Source organism: Agrilus planipennis, unplaced genomic scaffold, assembly GCF_000699045.2.
Source record: "Agrilus planipennis isolate EAB-ADULT unplaced genomic scaffold, Apla_2.0 scaffold74, whole genome shotgun sequence".
NCBI lineage: Eukaryota > Metazoa > Arthropoda > Insecta > Coleoptera > Buprestidae > Agrilus > Agrilus planipennis.
In genome coordinates, this window is record NW_020438975.1 from 485,350 (window position 1) to 500,643 (window position 15,294).

The window sequence follows — 15,294 nt, forward strand, 5'->3', positions numbered from 1 at the left end:
AGTATAATTCGACTAGAAACATTTGTAATTATCATATTGCTTGTTAAATAATTAAGGAAATAAAAAGGGAATCTAAAAATTATCAGATCATTATCACTGGTTATTAAATTAGTGACACTAAGTATATTATTTTTGTACAAAAAATTATAACTATATTAATTTACTATAAGACAATAAATAAGCGAATAAATAATATAATCAGACAAACTATAGGTTTAATATATTTACTGGACAATTTCAGCAATTGTATCTAATAAAATAGTTTTAGTCAATTAGCCTAACTCAACTAAAATTTCGATGATCATTAATGTATTTGATAAGTTAAACTCTCACTTTACTATATTTTTTTTACCAGATACAGCTGTAGATATTGAAAAAAATTGTCACAGATCCCCCACAAAATAATCAACAAAATTGTTTGTAGGGGTGTAAAAAAATCCATGCCTATTTAAGTTCAGTTATGATCTTAAACATGCTTTTCTTTTTAAGTTCTTTTTTCCCAGTAAATATTCAAGCCTTGAACTGAAAAAATTAATTGATACTAATTAATTTAATATCTTGAACGTCATGGATTAAACCATTTTTGCTATACAACTATAAATATATTTAATCAATAAATTAATATCAGTATCTTACATTCTAAAAATAAATATTGTAATTAATAAATACATCAGATTTAAACTGGAATGCGATGAATTTGTACTAGGTACCATTAACAAAAATAATCATTTGATAATCTGTTATTAAAAAGCAAAAAGTTCGTCATTTACATAGTTTCGTTATTTTATCAATCTCATCTTTTAGTAAGTGTGCAACAGCAATAATAATTTTTAATTAATACTGTTACTTTTTTCTTTTTAAAATGTATCACGTAGGTACTATTATATTAAATCACCATAATAAAACGGATTTCTTATTGAGTATTACATCTTTGACTAGATTTTTTTGCTTTACATACAATTCATTTTACAACAGAAAATCTATGTATGGAATGTCTGTTTGTAGTTTTACATTCTTATAATAATTTTTATTGCACATTATTTTTTGGGAAATAAAGGACCCAAACACATTCATAAATACACCTAACAACAAATACACGAAACGACAATTATCTATTAACCATAAGATAAAAATGGTAAGTTAATATATAATTCCATTTAAACAAAATTAAGTTAAATAAAAACAATACATATTATGGACAAAATATGGCACCCTGTAAGTATTTGGGTCCTTTAATTTGTTTAAAAAATGTTTCTTTAACGAAGTAGCCAGCAATGTTATCGTGAAATATTTGTTATTTACTTTTATATAATATTTATGTCTTCAAAGTTTCTCAAAATATCTTGTAGTTTAATATCATTGAATTTCCAAATTTTATTAATTTACTATGACACTAGATTTTGGCTTTTTTTGGCAGTACCATTCCACAACATTGTTAATTAAATAAAATATGTTTTTTGATTCAATTTGTTGTACAAGTACATACTTTAATTTTTGTGGTACAGAACCAATGTTTTAATTGCTACTATACGGAGTGTCATAAAGAAGTGTTCCCAATAATATCGTAATTTGACGGATATGAAATTTTGCTACTTATTATAATTCCTTGTAACTGTAACAATCTTTATTTACATTTTTTTCATGGAAATTCCCTGCAATTATTCATTTACATTGTTTGTACGTACGTATAAGTTAAAACATTATTTTCTAGTTTCTTTTTCCTTCGCTTTTTTGGTCCAACTTTTTTATAAACACTCTGTATAACATACCACTTCTAGATCGTATAAATCCGAAAGAGATTGTCGAATTTGGAAGATACCGATAACGTATCGGAATTTTCAAACTCAAAATTACCATTAAAAGCCACCCTCGTTAAGGAGTGGTTGCCGACCTCGATCGCGAACTCGAAATGGACCTGGAGGTCCTGCTTTGTGAATTCCTGCTTCGGCTGCGACTAGTTGTGTGACGCCTTGAATACCAAGGACTATCACTGTTGTAACTGCTGACTGACGATGGCGACGAGGGCGTCGGACGATGATAAGGTATTGGACGTTTACGAGCGCTGTTAGTTTGTTAGTAACTGTTAGTAACAGTAGCCATTCGAATTATTAATGGCATTGTAACAATAGCAAGTCACATACAGAATATTCTCAAGCACTAAACGATTAGTTAGTAAAATACATCGTTTTTAGAGCCGTACGTTTATAGAAGGGACTAGATGTGTGTTTTAGTACTGATTTATAAGTATGGCAAATTAACTTAAATTTATAATGAGCAAAAGCAATTACATTCTAACACACAATATAACGAGATAGTTTTTGATATTCGAAAATTTTAGATTGTAATAAGTGTAGGTAGTTCATGCGTACTCCCTTCATGGTACTTGCAACCAAAAATATTTTTATAATCCCGTACTTTTAGCCGTTGTGATAAACAAATCATGAGCAAAACCAAAAATAGCTTTAAAATTCTCAGAAGACTAAAAATTCATAGCAGACAATCATTAAAATATGGATACATGTAGACTAATTTAACGAAGATTAAGAGAGGGCAGAGAAATTAAATTAAAACTTAGTAAATAAATAAAAANAATAACATCAACGTGAATTAAAATAAAAACCTAAAATAAGGTAAATAAAGATTTATTTTCTTCTACAAAACGTCTCCATACAATAATAGTAAAGATTACACGTTCAAAAAATTAAGAAAAACATCAAATTACATCTCATCTCACTGCAAAGACACGAAACAAAAAAAATAATAAAAACAAAACATTCTTCCCTCTCGCTTTCTCTCTTAATGTAACGACTAAAAACTTTCAATTTCACGAGTTTTTGGGGCGCGTCAGTGAAGCAATGGAGTCAGTCCTACACATCGCGCCTACGTCTCACCTTGTTATACGGCGTCTGTCCAAAAAACTGGGAGAACCTTTACGTCTAGGAATAGAAGGGGACCTCGACCTCGATGAACTAGAACTGGAAGATGACGAACTACTTCTCGAACTGCTCCTCTCTCTTGATCTAGATCTTGATCCAGATGCGGAACTTGCTGAAGATGAGCGACTGCGGCTTCCTCTGGAACCACTAGCACAAGAAAGGGCTTTAATATATATTCAGAATTGATTGTTTAAATAAATCAATGCCCAGGTACGGGTTTTTTTGCAAGAGGGAGGATAAGTGAGTTTGTTTTAGAGAAAGCTATTAGGATATAATTTTATACTATGGCTATCACATTTAAAAACAAAAAAGAAAATTCAATTGCCTATCAAAGCAATCTGAATTATCTTCTTTGTAAAATACAATTCAGGCAATTGGGCATTGGTCTTTAAGTAACTGTTAATACCTGTAGGATCTCGAGGAGCTTCCGGATCTAGACTTGGACTTGTTGCTACGTTCACTGCTATTTCTAGATGGTGACCTGGACCTACTTGTGCTGGCGCTGGCACGTTTTCTTAAACTGCTTTTGTCCTTTTTAAAGGGTACAAAATCACTGCTGATTTCGTCGTTATTCAATTTTGATTTGTCTTTTACAGGTGTTAAGTCATCAGCTGACGATTTATTAGTTGTTGGTAACACCTTGATGTCGAAAGAATCGGGATCTAGACTTTCACCTTTCATCATGCTACTCCTGCTCATCTTTAAAACACTTGATACTTCTTTGTTATTCGTCATCTTCGGAATCTTTTTTTCTAGTGATTCTTTAGCTTTGGCAGCCAAGCCAGACTTAAGCAGTCTTAGCATTCGCATCTCTTTTTCTTTTTCTTCGTCCTCGCTACGTTCGTGTTCGTCATTGCTTTTTTCGTCGTCACTAGGAGATCTCAAACGTACCACTGGCATCTGTTGGCGATTTTTATCGTCTGATTTCTTTTCCCGTTTGGATTTGTTTTCGATAGGTGGTGTACTGTCTGGTTTGAGTTTAATTTTGGGGCTCTTTATTTTACTGAAAGATGGGCTTCTTCGGTCAATCTTTTTTCTTTCAACTGATCTACTTCTGCTGCGTTTTTCATGCGATTTGCTTTTATTTCTTGGTGGACTTCCAGTAGGCAAATAATCAGAAGAATGAGATGAATCTTTTTTAACTACACCTGTTTTCTTTGGAGGAGATGACGGTGACGTATGTCTATCACTTCTCTCTCGGTAATGATGTCTACTACTTTCGATCTCTTTGCTGTCTTCTTTTGGAGAGTAATGTTTTTCCTTTGATAGTGCTTTTGGCGTTTTCTCTCTATTCCTTTCATATCTGTCCATCTTTTCAGAAGCTCTAGTATGATCTGTGCCTTCTTTGTGATTGAAAGGTTTTAATTTGGGAGATCTAGAACAAGAAGATGATCTTTTCGATTTCCAAGATAATTCTGTAAAGTTTCGTGACGTTTGCTCTTTTGATTTTTCTATTTTTTTATTCGGCGATGGTGATCGATACGATCTTCGTTTTGGTGTCATGCAAGATTCTTTATCTTTAGAACGGGATCTGTTTTTCTTGGACCAACTATGTTTAGAATGTTTATCAATACGATCGACTGAATCCATAGATCGAGATCTTTCCTTTTTTGTTCGTTGGGTGTCATAATCTTTGCGGGTATTCTTGGAAGAATCTCTCGAATTTGATCTTCTGCTTCTACGATCTGGCTTTTCATTCTCTTTTCGCGTATATTTCGCAAACTCTTTCGAAGTAGATCTTTCTCTTCTAGAAGTTTGTTTATCGTAATTCTTTTTCTTGTAATCGGCAGAATCTCTGGATTTTGATCTTTCTTTTACTGGACTTTTGTGTCTGTATGGAGGACTTGTACCTCCCCTATTTCTGCTATTACTGCTACTGCTGCCATAATATTTATTATTTCTATCTTCATAGTTTTTTCTAGATGTGGATTCTTCTCTTCTTCTTAAAGGTGATTTGGACCTGGATTTGCGTTCTTTTTGTTTGTTCTCTGACCTTGCTTCACGCCTAGGTGATTTAGATGGAGACCTGATGGACGACTTTTTAGTAGTAGGTCTTTCTTGGCTTGGAGAATGGGAGGTGTCTCGTGTGGGTGAATATTTTCGACTTCCCTTGTTAAATCTCTTACGATCTTTGCTTAAAGATTTTGATCGTCTAGCTCTTGTACTGTTACTTGGAGATCTGCTTCTAGAATGATTTCTCCTTTTTGATTTATCTCTTCTAGTTCTACTTGAAGATCTCTCATTTTTACCACGAGACCTATGTCTGCTTCGTGAGCGTTCTTTCTCTTCATGACTTGCAGATCTAGTTGTGTGTCTCCTAATTCGAACTTCTTCGTTTCTGTCTGCACTACATGCTCTATTTCTGTTTCTGGATCTTGCCTTTCTTGTCTTGCTTACAGATTTGTCTCTGCGATTCCGTATCTCTTTGCTCGGTGACTTGTCTTTGCGGGATTTATGCTTCTTATCTTCACTCAAGGAGCGACGTCTAGTATCTTTTTCTACACTTTTGTCTCTTCTAGACTTTCTTCTCTGATAGGTGTCTTCGTCGTCGTCTAGTTTTCTTTTGTTGGATTTGTTCTTCTTTGGAATTTCCTCTTCAGAACTGTTATTATAAAAGATTAATACATTAATTAACAACACAGTAATCGCTAATAGCGAAATTTCGTTTCGTACCTTTCGTGGGAATCTTCGCTAGGAGTTCTTTTCTTTTTGGATTCGGTCTTCTTTTTCTGTACAAAATAAAGAAGAAATTTGCATCACACGGTCCATTTTCAAAACTAGTACATTCACAATCAAAAATACAAATACATAAAATATGTGTCATTAATATTATCAATTATTAATAAAAAAATACTATATTTAAAGTACCATTGTGTGAAGAATAAAAACAAACCTTGGCAAAAACATCTCATGCAACTATTATCTAGATAACATTTTTTTAATGAAAAAAAGTCTTATTAATAATTCCTATTCTTACAAATGTAACAGAAAAAATCTGAGGCTGTCGATAAAATATCTTTAACTGACGATTTCTTCTCAACGTTGTTAGTGATTTAATATAACTTTAGAAATTATTTTTTCTACAAGGCGCTTTTTTCCTTTTATCACATGCAATTGGATTAGCCGGTACTTACTAGATCTAGATGTCAGTTCGTACACATCCTATGTTGCAAAGAGGTGTCAAACAGAACAAATTTACTTTTTAAAATCAAATTCTTTGGGAAATAATTAAATTTCTACACCATTTTTTTTTATCATTTGTCGTCCTACATGTATGTAGAAAGAAAAATAATATACTTAAAAGAATATTAGAGAAAAACAGGTCTAACCTCGTTCTTTTTTGTTTTGCGTTTTTTCTTCTTTTTCTCGCTTTCACTGTCGGTATCCTTTACTCCTGAGTCCGACTCTGAATTTTCTGAAGAGGAGCTGGTCGAACGGCGTTTGCGCTTTTTCTTTTTGTCCTTTTTTCCTGATCTTCAAAAAAGAAAAAACCTTCTATTTTAGACAATTTTGTTGAAAAACAAACCATGCATTTTGAAATATTCAGTTTGAGCAACAAGACTACAAAACTTTTCGCCAAACATCCAACACCCTCCAGGTGGTATAGAAATATGATAAAAACAAAAAATAGATTCAAATACTAAACAAGGAAACTTGTGAGACAATAGAGGGTCAAAAATAGTTACTTTTTGAAATAATTAGGATCTTTTGGATACTTGGCGAATTCCCAAGTAAAAACGGGAACAAACACTGCAAGTTTGTCAAACTGAAAATTTTTTTAAAAGTGATTCAAAGAAGTGAACAGTTTGAAATTCAGGTGATGATAACGCACCTTCGGTTCCAGCCTAGGTTGCGCTATACAGATTTTTCAATGTAAACAAAATGAAACAGTTACAAACTATAAACGAAACCATACCTTTACCTGAAGGCCTCAACTCTTTACGCACGGCAAAAAATATATTACCATTACATTAGTACGAGGAAATATAATAATTATTTGTGATTAACAAACAACACTTAACAAAATCGAACAAACAATAAAAATAACAATTCGCACACAACATGGAAACAAAACAGTTAAAAAAATCATAATATGAATGAAAATGTTGTACAAAAACGATTATTTTTTTTGAATTGGAAAGAAACATGAACACGACCACTAATAAGTGAGCGAAACGACAGTAATTGTGAACATTGAACTTACTTTTCTCGTTTGCGCTTCTTTGATTTCTTTTTCTTTGCCTCATCGATTAGCTGACTGCAAAGAAATATTTCATTTCTTATAACATATATTAATGTANTTTATTGTACCTGTAAGGTATTTCTAAATTGTTCTTATCAAAAATAAGGGCACCCAAGGTAAATGTCCAGAATGGTATCGTTGCAAAAGCGATAAACGTGCCCATAGTTGTCAGAGCTATGGACAGATCTATATTACCGTCTAGTAGGGCTGTCCATATATTAGAGGCGCCCCCACTGGGGGCACAGCCTGTATAAAATATACCAAGTTGCAGTGCTGGATTGTCAGGAAAAAGAACGTAACCAATTATATAACTTAGCTGAAATTATAACAAAAAAAATTAATCAAAACTCTTCAAAACACTTTAAAAGATATTTACCAAGGGCATACAAATAAACTGGCCAGCAAATCCAACAAGCAATCCTACAGGTCTTTTCAACTGTGATTTGATATCTTCAATTTTTAAAGCAGCCCCAAAATTAATATAAATAATACTAACGAGTACTATATAAACAATAAATATAAACCGCAGTTCAAGAAAATATTTTTTTTGCAGATAAGTTCAAAAGCATTTTGAATAAATAAATTATTAAATAAACAATGTAAAAACGAAAATAAAAGTAGAAACAATCGATTGCTATAAACAAAGTTAAAAATTCATCATCACTTATCTTCATAGGGGGGTCGTCAGTTTACCCTACATTCTCTCCCCTTACATACCAATATGCTTTTGTTTTATCGACACTTAGCCTTTTTTATTTGTTTTTATTTCATATTGTTGTACTTTAAAAGAAAACAATACGTAATAGTGTGTTAATAAAAACACAAAACGTATACGAATGTATTTTTAAGACAAATAATAGTCATGCATGTACTAATGTTGAATATTGTTCATTTCAGAACCAAATTATTTAAGATTAGAATTAGTGTTAATTATTTTAAAATATTTCAATATATGATAATTACTTTGTTTAGTAATAATAATTGTTGTTAAAGTGTAAGTACGTTATTTTTAAATTTAAACAAGTGTAAATAATGTTGTGCATAAAATACCTAAGTACTATAAATCATTAATTTCTTTCGTTCTAAAATATTCAATTATTCACNAAAAACAAAAAATAGATTCAAATACTAAACAAGGAAACTTGTGAGACAATAGAGGGTCAAAAATAGTTACTTTTTGAAATAATTAGGATCTTTTGGATACTTGGCGAATTCCCAAGTAAAAACGGGAACAAACACTGCAAGTTTGTCAAACTGAAAATTTTTTTAAAAGTGATTCAAAGAAGTGAACAGTTTGAAATTCAGGTGATGATAACGCACCTTCGGTTCCAGCCTAGGTTGCGCTATACAGATTTTTCAATGTAAACAAAATGAAACAGTTACAAACTATAAACGAAACCATACCTTTACCTGAAGGCCTCAACTCTTTACGCACGGCAAAAAATATATTACCATTACATTAGTACGAGGAAATATAATAATTATTTGTGATTAACAAACAACACTTAACAAAATCGAACAAACAATAAAAATAACAATTCGCACACAACATGGAAACAAAACAGTTAAAAAAATCATAATATGAATGAAAATGTTGTACAAAAACGATTATTTTTTTTGAATTGGAAAGAAACATGAACACGACCACTAATAAGTGAGCGAAACGACAGTAATTGTGAACATTGAACTTACTTTTCTCGTTTGCGCTTCTTTGATTTCTTTTTCTTTGCCTCATCGATTAGCTGACTGCAAAGAAATATTTCATTTCTTATAACATATATTAATGTAAAATTATATGATTGATAATCGATGCCAATAATATTCACGGCCAATGTCATCAGGTCATAGGAAGTCTAACTTTTTGGAGGTTGTGCAAGAAAAAATTAAAAATACACTACTAAGGCAATCTAAAGGAAACTGTTGTTGACGTTTGAATAAACAGAGAAAAATGGAAGGAATTCGCGGCTGTCTTATTCCACAGTTTAATTTGACTTCCTTAAAGACTTCTTCGGGTTTCTTTACAATATCTATTCTAATTATTTTTCAGGCGGTAAAGTCCTTAACTAAGAACCTCTTTTTTTATATACAGGGATAAACGCCCGAAAATCCGATAAGGAACAAAAAAACATACTTTTCCTTTGATTTGCTGTGTTTTTTCTTTTTCTTCTCTTCAGTGGCGGCAGCTTCCGGTTCCGGACTTGGCGTGTGAACCAGTTCGTAGCGTGATGCATGCGCTCTTTCTAACTCCTTCTCTTTCTCCCGTTCGAGTAGTCTTTGTTTTTCCTTTTCTTTAAAAGCCTCGGAACGCGCCAATTGCTCTCTCGCATCTCGATTAGGATCAAAACTGCTCCCATCGACAAAATATTCCGATATTCCAAACGCTTCTCGCAAACGCGCGTTTTTCTCTTGTTGTGCCTCGGCTACTTGATGTGTCTCAGTTACACTGCAAATAAAAAAAGAATTACTATTATCTGTTTGTTCGCTTATAATTTTGCAATTGTCAACCCTATCTGAACGCGATTTTCACCAATTGAACCAGAATACATTAAGAAATAATTTAGACACACTTATTTATAAATATACCAAACTAGATAAAACTTTACCGACTATCAAGACAATAAAAGTATTGTATTTCAATCAGAAAACATCTTAAAATAAAAAAGATATCATTAAAATAGGTTCTGTTTATTACCTTTGGTCGCTATTCATGCTAAAACTAAAACAAACCATCCTGAACACTTGCCCTAATTACCAATTAAGACTTTGCGTTGTTTAACGTCAAGAAAACAAAAGACTACTCCGAATCAATTCACCTGCACTTTGGATCACAAATATGATAAAGCATAATTTTGGTTTCGACGAATTAAAAAATGATAATTTAACAATATTTACAAGAGCTGCAAAAAAAAATGCGGATGTAACAAGAACAGGCCATAACCGAATTCTATTACCGTCGTTGGCATCTGACAATTCTCGCACGCAAATAAATCAATAACTACCCTAGACGTAAAGGGTCGTGGAAGTGGGGTAATGTGTAGTAGTAGAAAATGTAAGACAATAGACATGCCCCACTCGATTCATATTTCAGCTAGTGTATAATTAGCTATGTATGTATGAGGCACTCAAAACAATTTATATTTATGTAAAATCTATAAAAATTAACACATCTAATTAAATGTTTTCATTCGACGCCCTGTACATTTGAAATAGTATAAAACTCAGAAAATCATGTTTAAAATCCGATAATCACTGCTTGAAAACATTTATTGGATGTGACGCTTACAGAGATCGTTAATCACAAGCTTTGCCCAGTAATCTGACAGAAAACAGGACTTTGAGCTTTTTAAATCAATTTAAAGAGCCAGACGACTTTAAACAGAATTAAACTTTGTTAAACGTTTCAAATACTTATCAAATTGGGTGTTGCGTACATATATAAATCGTTTTAGGTTTTTATTAAAATTTAGATTTCACAAAGTGGACGAATTATAATAGTAATTAGCTATAGTAAAAATTACCTTACAACAGACCTCATACGTTGCTTATCAGCGACGTTTCGTAAATTAGGATTGGCGTTGGGTACCGGTCCGCAATGGAGACAATGGCAACAGCATTGTCTCCTGAGTCCACCCCTGGGCAATACATGGGTTCCTACTGCTTGGTAAAGGGCACCACGCCATAAACGCTCAAAAATAATTCGTTCATCTACACTGAATCGTGGTCTCGGATGACCACCGTTATTAGCATACATAATGCAGAACAAAAATATTTTATTTTCCACTTTTTTGTAGCTTTATTATAAAAGTTTCGTCCCCGCATTAATACGCAATCACCGCAGAGAACAAGCACAACTTTTTACTTTAGTTTAGTAATTAATACTGAATAAACTATCGCAGGATTATTCTTTTTATTAGCTTTACCAGATTATCAATTTTGTACGTGATTATTTTCAAAATCAGGCACACGTAACGGCAAAAAAATAACACTTATTTATACACAATAGCGTGTTGGAAGACTTGGATTGCCTTAAAATTAAACCATCCCCTACATGGTAAATAATGGGATTAAGTTGTATGGAAGACGTTTTTATCACTGTTATGTTTTCGTTTTAAGATTCACATTTTATTCGCTACATTTCTAACGGGTTTACTGATTAGAGCCGCGACGTCCAGCGTCTATGGTGGCATCCCGTTGGAGGATGTCTGACGGGGCAAAAAGGGGGAGAGATACGACGTAACCGCGCATACGAAAACCATCCCCAAAACGGAACGCAAAATAATCGATTGTAAACCTAGCGAAATGACGAAATTGCATCCTTTGTTCTGATCCTTCCGCCAACGCCAATTTTATTTCCGATAGTATCTGCCGATTATAAAACCTCCCTTTTCAGTAATTTAAAAAGAAATTTTAGAATAATAGTAATAAACTTTTAAGTAAGAATTATAAAGACGATTATTTGAATCATTAATTACCTGTAAACTTAATTGTAATACGGACGTAAGAAGTCATTAAAATATATTACACCCAATTATGTTTTATTACAACGAACCCATTTCCGAAGATTTAGTAGAAAAAAAAAGTTGCATTTATAAAATAATGCATTAAGCGATATGCAAACTCATGTCAAGATTTTTTAATCTTTAAAGTTACTTAACACGCAGGATGTTCTTGATTGTAAAGCAACAACAACATCCATATACAACATAAGTATTGAATTTTTCTGTTAATTTTTATGCGCAAACAACCAACCAAAAAAAGGTGATGAAAAACAGATAGATAATATATTTTGCTCTGATGAATAATAAGAAAGAAAATGATCAATTCTTTGAAAGAAGCCAAAATTAGAAAATAAGTTAATTAATCAGCTTACATAGAAGTATCACAAGAACATTTAGGGCTTCAGGTATGTAAAAAGATTAGAAATTAAAAACAAAAAATTTGCTGATTTTGTATGGGGGGCAGAAATCTATTTTTAATAGTTTGTATAAGAAAATAAAAATTTGCCAGAATAAAAATGTACTGGATGGTTTAAGTTAAAATGCGATATTAAACTAGTTGAGATCATGCTAAGCAAGCACATTTTTAAATTTAATGAAAAATAAAGCCAAATTGAGTGAATTACCTCCTGCAATTTATTAAAGGAAATAGAAACCAACTAATCGTCAGTGTCTAACTTTTGCAATTAGTGTATCTCTGGTTTATAGTCTTTCACTTAAGTAACTGAAGTAGATTTCACCACAAAGTAACAATATAGCAAGATATCGAATTGGAGAGAATATATATCTTGGCATTTTAGAAGAACTGAACTACATTAAAAGAATTAAACAAAAAGTACAACTTACTTGATTCTTCCCCATTTATCAATAGATTTGTCTAAATCAGTATTGTGACCCATGAGCATGTTTCGGTAGTTGTTAACCTTGTTGAGAATGGTTTCTTCATTAAATCTTAAGTAAAACAATAGTTAGCATTAAATCTACTTGACATATATATATATCTATAAACATACCCTTGTTCTTCTAATATTTCAGCAAACTCTGCACATTTAAGTTCAATTTTTCGCTTCTTTTCGTGGTCCAATATTTCCTTGTTAGGGGGCCGATGACTAGCAACATCAAGTTTCGCCAATTCGTCTTCAGTTTTGTAGGTTTGATCTTTTACCCTTGGCTTTACTAAAGCCCAATTCCTCTGAACATGTCCATTTGTTCCTGAACCCCTTGGGGTAGGAAGACCTATTCCGTTGTACATTTTCCTTCAACCACCTATCTAAAAACCAAACGTAAAGACACGATTGCACCACTATTACTTTGCCTCACCTACACTTAACAATCAAAATGAGAGCTCCACATACTAGAGATTACAGCGATAGTTATTTAAATACGTATAAGCATTATTAATTAAATAATATACACCGATTATACACTATTTATGCACGTACTGTTATTATGTTTGAGTTATCTGACCATTATCTGACTTACTTTTCCTGTACATGCGCCATGCGACTGCACCTACTTTTCATGGTTAATGGTCTCATCTATAGTTAATGGTAATGATTAACGTACCTAAATGTACATTTTTACAATCACTGATAAGTTAAAAATCTGTACATCAATACTAATAAATATTATAATTGCATTAGTTTTTATAACATAGTATTTTGAATTATGCTCTAAATATACAAAAAATAAGTACTTTTTATAAATCAAATAGAACTGTAGGGATATTGCGTAAGTCGGAACTTAACGAGTAATAAAGAGGGTTGAAGAAACTTATCGCGACATACGTACTCTTTGCCGCTGACATTGATAGATGTCAAAAGGAGAAACAAACAGTAAAGTATTGATGGTGAAGTTTAATCAGTATTAAATAACAATGTCTCAGTTATTAAAATTGGCCGAAAAGTTTAATTGTTTCTACTTATCTGGTAAGTTATTCGAAAATTTATTTTAAAAGAATATTTTATTAATTCACACCAAATAAATAGGATAAAATTGGTTTTGAAGTACCGATCAATTTTGCATAGTTTTATTTTTTCATGAATAAACTATTAGTTTTATCAGTATTAACATTTGCTCTTGTTAAATTTTTAACAAGTTATCTCTTAAACACTTCTACACATAACATATTTCTGATATTATTGATATTTTTAAAAAAGCAGACTTGATAAAGTGAATGTCTACTTTATTACTTATTTGAAAACGACCTCGTTCTGTTCAAATATTAAAAATATTAAGTTAATTTGCGAATTGGATAACAGAATTAGTGTTAATTATTTTAAAATATTTCAATATATGATAATTACTTTGTTTAGTAATAATAATTGTTGTTAAAGTGTAAGTACGTTATTTTTAAATTTAAACAAGTGTAAATAATGTTGTGCATAAAATACCTAAGTACTATAAATCATTAATTTCTTTCGTTCTAAAATATTCAATTATTCACAATAAGTTTTGGCCCACTTTTTAGAGTTGTTGAATGTAAGTATGTACTTGCATAAATTGTACCTATTACATTTTCGAGTATGATGTACAGGGTGTATGGAATAGGCGGGCATTTTAAATAAAAGTTAATTTTTGTTACACTTTTGCTTAAAACAACAAAAGAAACAAAAGTAAAATGTAAAGTGTAATACATATAAAAAGTAATTATTAAATTTTTTAATGTATTCTTATTTTCCTATATTTAAATATTTTATAATGGCACTTAAATCATAAAAAAGTAACGTTATTTTAAAAAAATAGCACAAAATTGGAAATATTTTATAGCCCCTGCACTCAAGGATGAATGTCGACCTTTTATTGTGGAAGGGTACCAAGTGGGGCTAATAAGATCAAACGTTGTCACTCATTTACTAAAATATCCCGAGGTAATCATTTAATCGCCGATTTCTGACGAAAATTTCAAATACTCAGATTATTTTGAAAGGTTTTTAGAGTGACAAACGACTTTGTCGAATTAAATCCTGCATTTCGTGATTACGAGGAACGATCTGCTAAAATAGATGACGTTTTGCGAAAAATAAAAAAAGAGAACGTTTTCGAAGTTTTGAATGGATGGAGAGAGGAGGTAATACTTCAATTAATATTTAAAAAGATCATTTTCTTTCCTTAATTATGTTGCATTCGTTTTAGTGTTATGAAGTAAAAGTGGAATTTGCTGGAGAAAAAGTTATGAAAATGGAAAGAGCTGCGACTTCCCTATTTGGCATCAAAAAATATGGGGTTTCTATCAATGGATATGTTCGAGATCCTAATCGTGGATTGTGTATATGGTTACAACAACGATCTAGTACCAAACAAACATGGCCAGGTATACGGGGTGTCCCATGACGACCATAGGGTGAAAGTATATAATGTAGGGAACCAAAAAAATCAATAACTTTGCATAAAGTTTTTGATTTGAACATATATGATCTTATTTTCGACTTTTAATCATATGGAATTTTTACAGATCGAACAAGTTAAAGGTCACTTTTATAAGGAATTATAAATTTTCGGAATACTGTTATAAAAATTGTTTAACTTTAACATATTTGATCTGAAGAAATTCTGTTATAATTAAATTTTCTACAAAGTTGTTCAAGAAATTAACATTATAAACTCTGTTGTTTTTGAA

At 31.7% G+C, this 15,294-nt stretch overlaps 2 protein-coding genes across 7 annotated transcripts in view; one reads left to right on the plus strand and one right to left on the minus strand.

The window, feature by feature from the left end:
* Window positions 1-2,626: 2,626 nt before the first annotated feature.
* On the minus strand, window positions 2,627-13,245 carry LOC108734841 (serine/arginine repetitive matrix protein 2). 6 transcript variants are annotated; one of them, XM_025975473.1, is made up of 9 exons: window positions 13,158-13,245; window positions 12,689-12,945; window positions 12,522-12,626; window positions 9,311-9,622; window positions 8,872-8,925; window positions 6,266-6,410; window positions 5,610-5,665; window positions 3,343-5,538; window positions 2,627-3,083 (listed from the first exon to the last, which is right to left on the minus strand). In XM_025975473.1, the coding sequence occupies exons 2-9, from the start codon at window positions 12,925-12,927 to the stop codon at window positions 2,888-2,890; spliced, it is 3,303 nt and encodes a 1,100-aa protein (XP_025831258.1). In that variant the 5' UTR covers window positions 12,928-12,945; window positions 13,158-13,245; the 3' UTR covers window positions 2,627-2,887. The 6 variants fall into 6 exon arrangements, with proteins under 6 accessions (XP_025831258.1, XP_025831256.1, XP_025831255.1 ...); XM_025975471.1 differs by having other exon boundaries at window positions 12,689-12,941; window positions 13,000-13,185; XM_025975470.1 differs by lacking the exon at window positions 13,158-13,245 and adding an exon at window positions 13,000-13,151.
* Window positions 13,246-13,416: 171 nt separating this feature from the next.
* LOC108734840 (uncharacterized protein YJR142W) overlaps window positions 13,417-15,294 on the plus strand; it is an 11,040-nt gene continuing 9,162 nt past the window's right edge. The window contains exons 1-4 of the mRNA XM_025975475.1: window positions 13,417-13,603; window positions 14,421-14,545; window positions 14,605-14,745; window positions 14,811-14,988. Of these exons, the coding sequence (XP_025831260.1) occupies window positions 13,552-13,603; window positions 14,421-14,545; window positions 14,605-14,745; window positions 14,811-14,988 (496 nt within the window). The 5' untranslated portion in view covers window positions 13,417-13,551. The remainder of the gene's footprint in view (window positions 13,604-14,420; window positions 14,546-14,604; window positions 14,746-14,810; window positions 14,989-15,294) is intronic.

What these genes read in the sequence shown, in the direction of transcription:
- LOC108734841 (XM_025975473.1), bottom strand. Translation starts at nt 12,927, where the DNA reads ATGTACAACGGAATAGGTCTTCCTACCCCAAGGGGTTCAGGAACAAAT. An exon ending in AAGAAGCGCAAACGAGAAAA is followed by an intron (nt 6,411 to 8,871) that starts GTAAGTTCAATG and finishes TCTTTTTTGAAG; the next exon opens with ATCAGGAAAAAAGGACAAAA. An exon ending in GCAAAACAAAAAAGAACGAG is followed by an intron (nt 5,666 to 6,265) that starts GTTAGACCTGTT and finishes TATTTTGTACAG; the next exon opens with AAAAAGAAGACCGAATCCAA.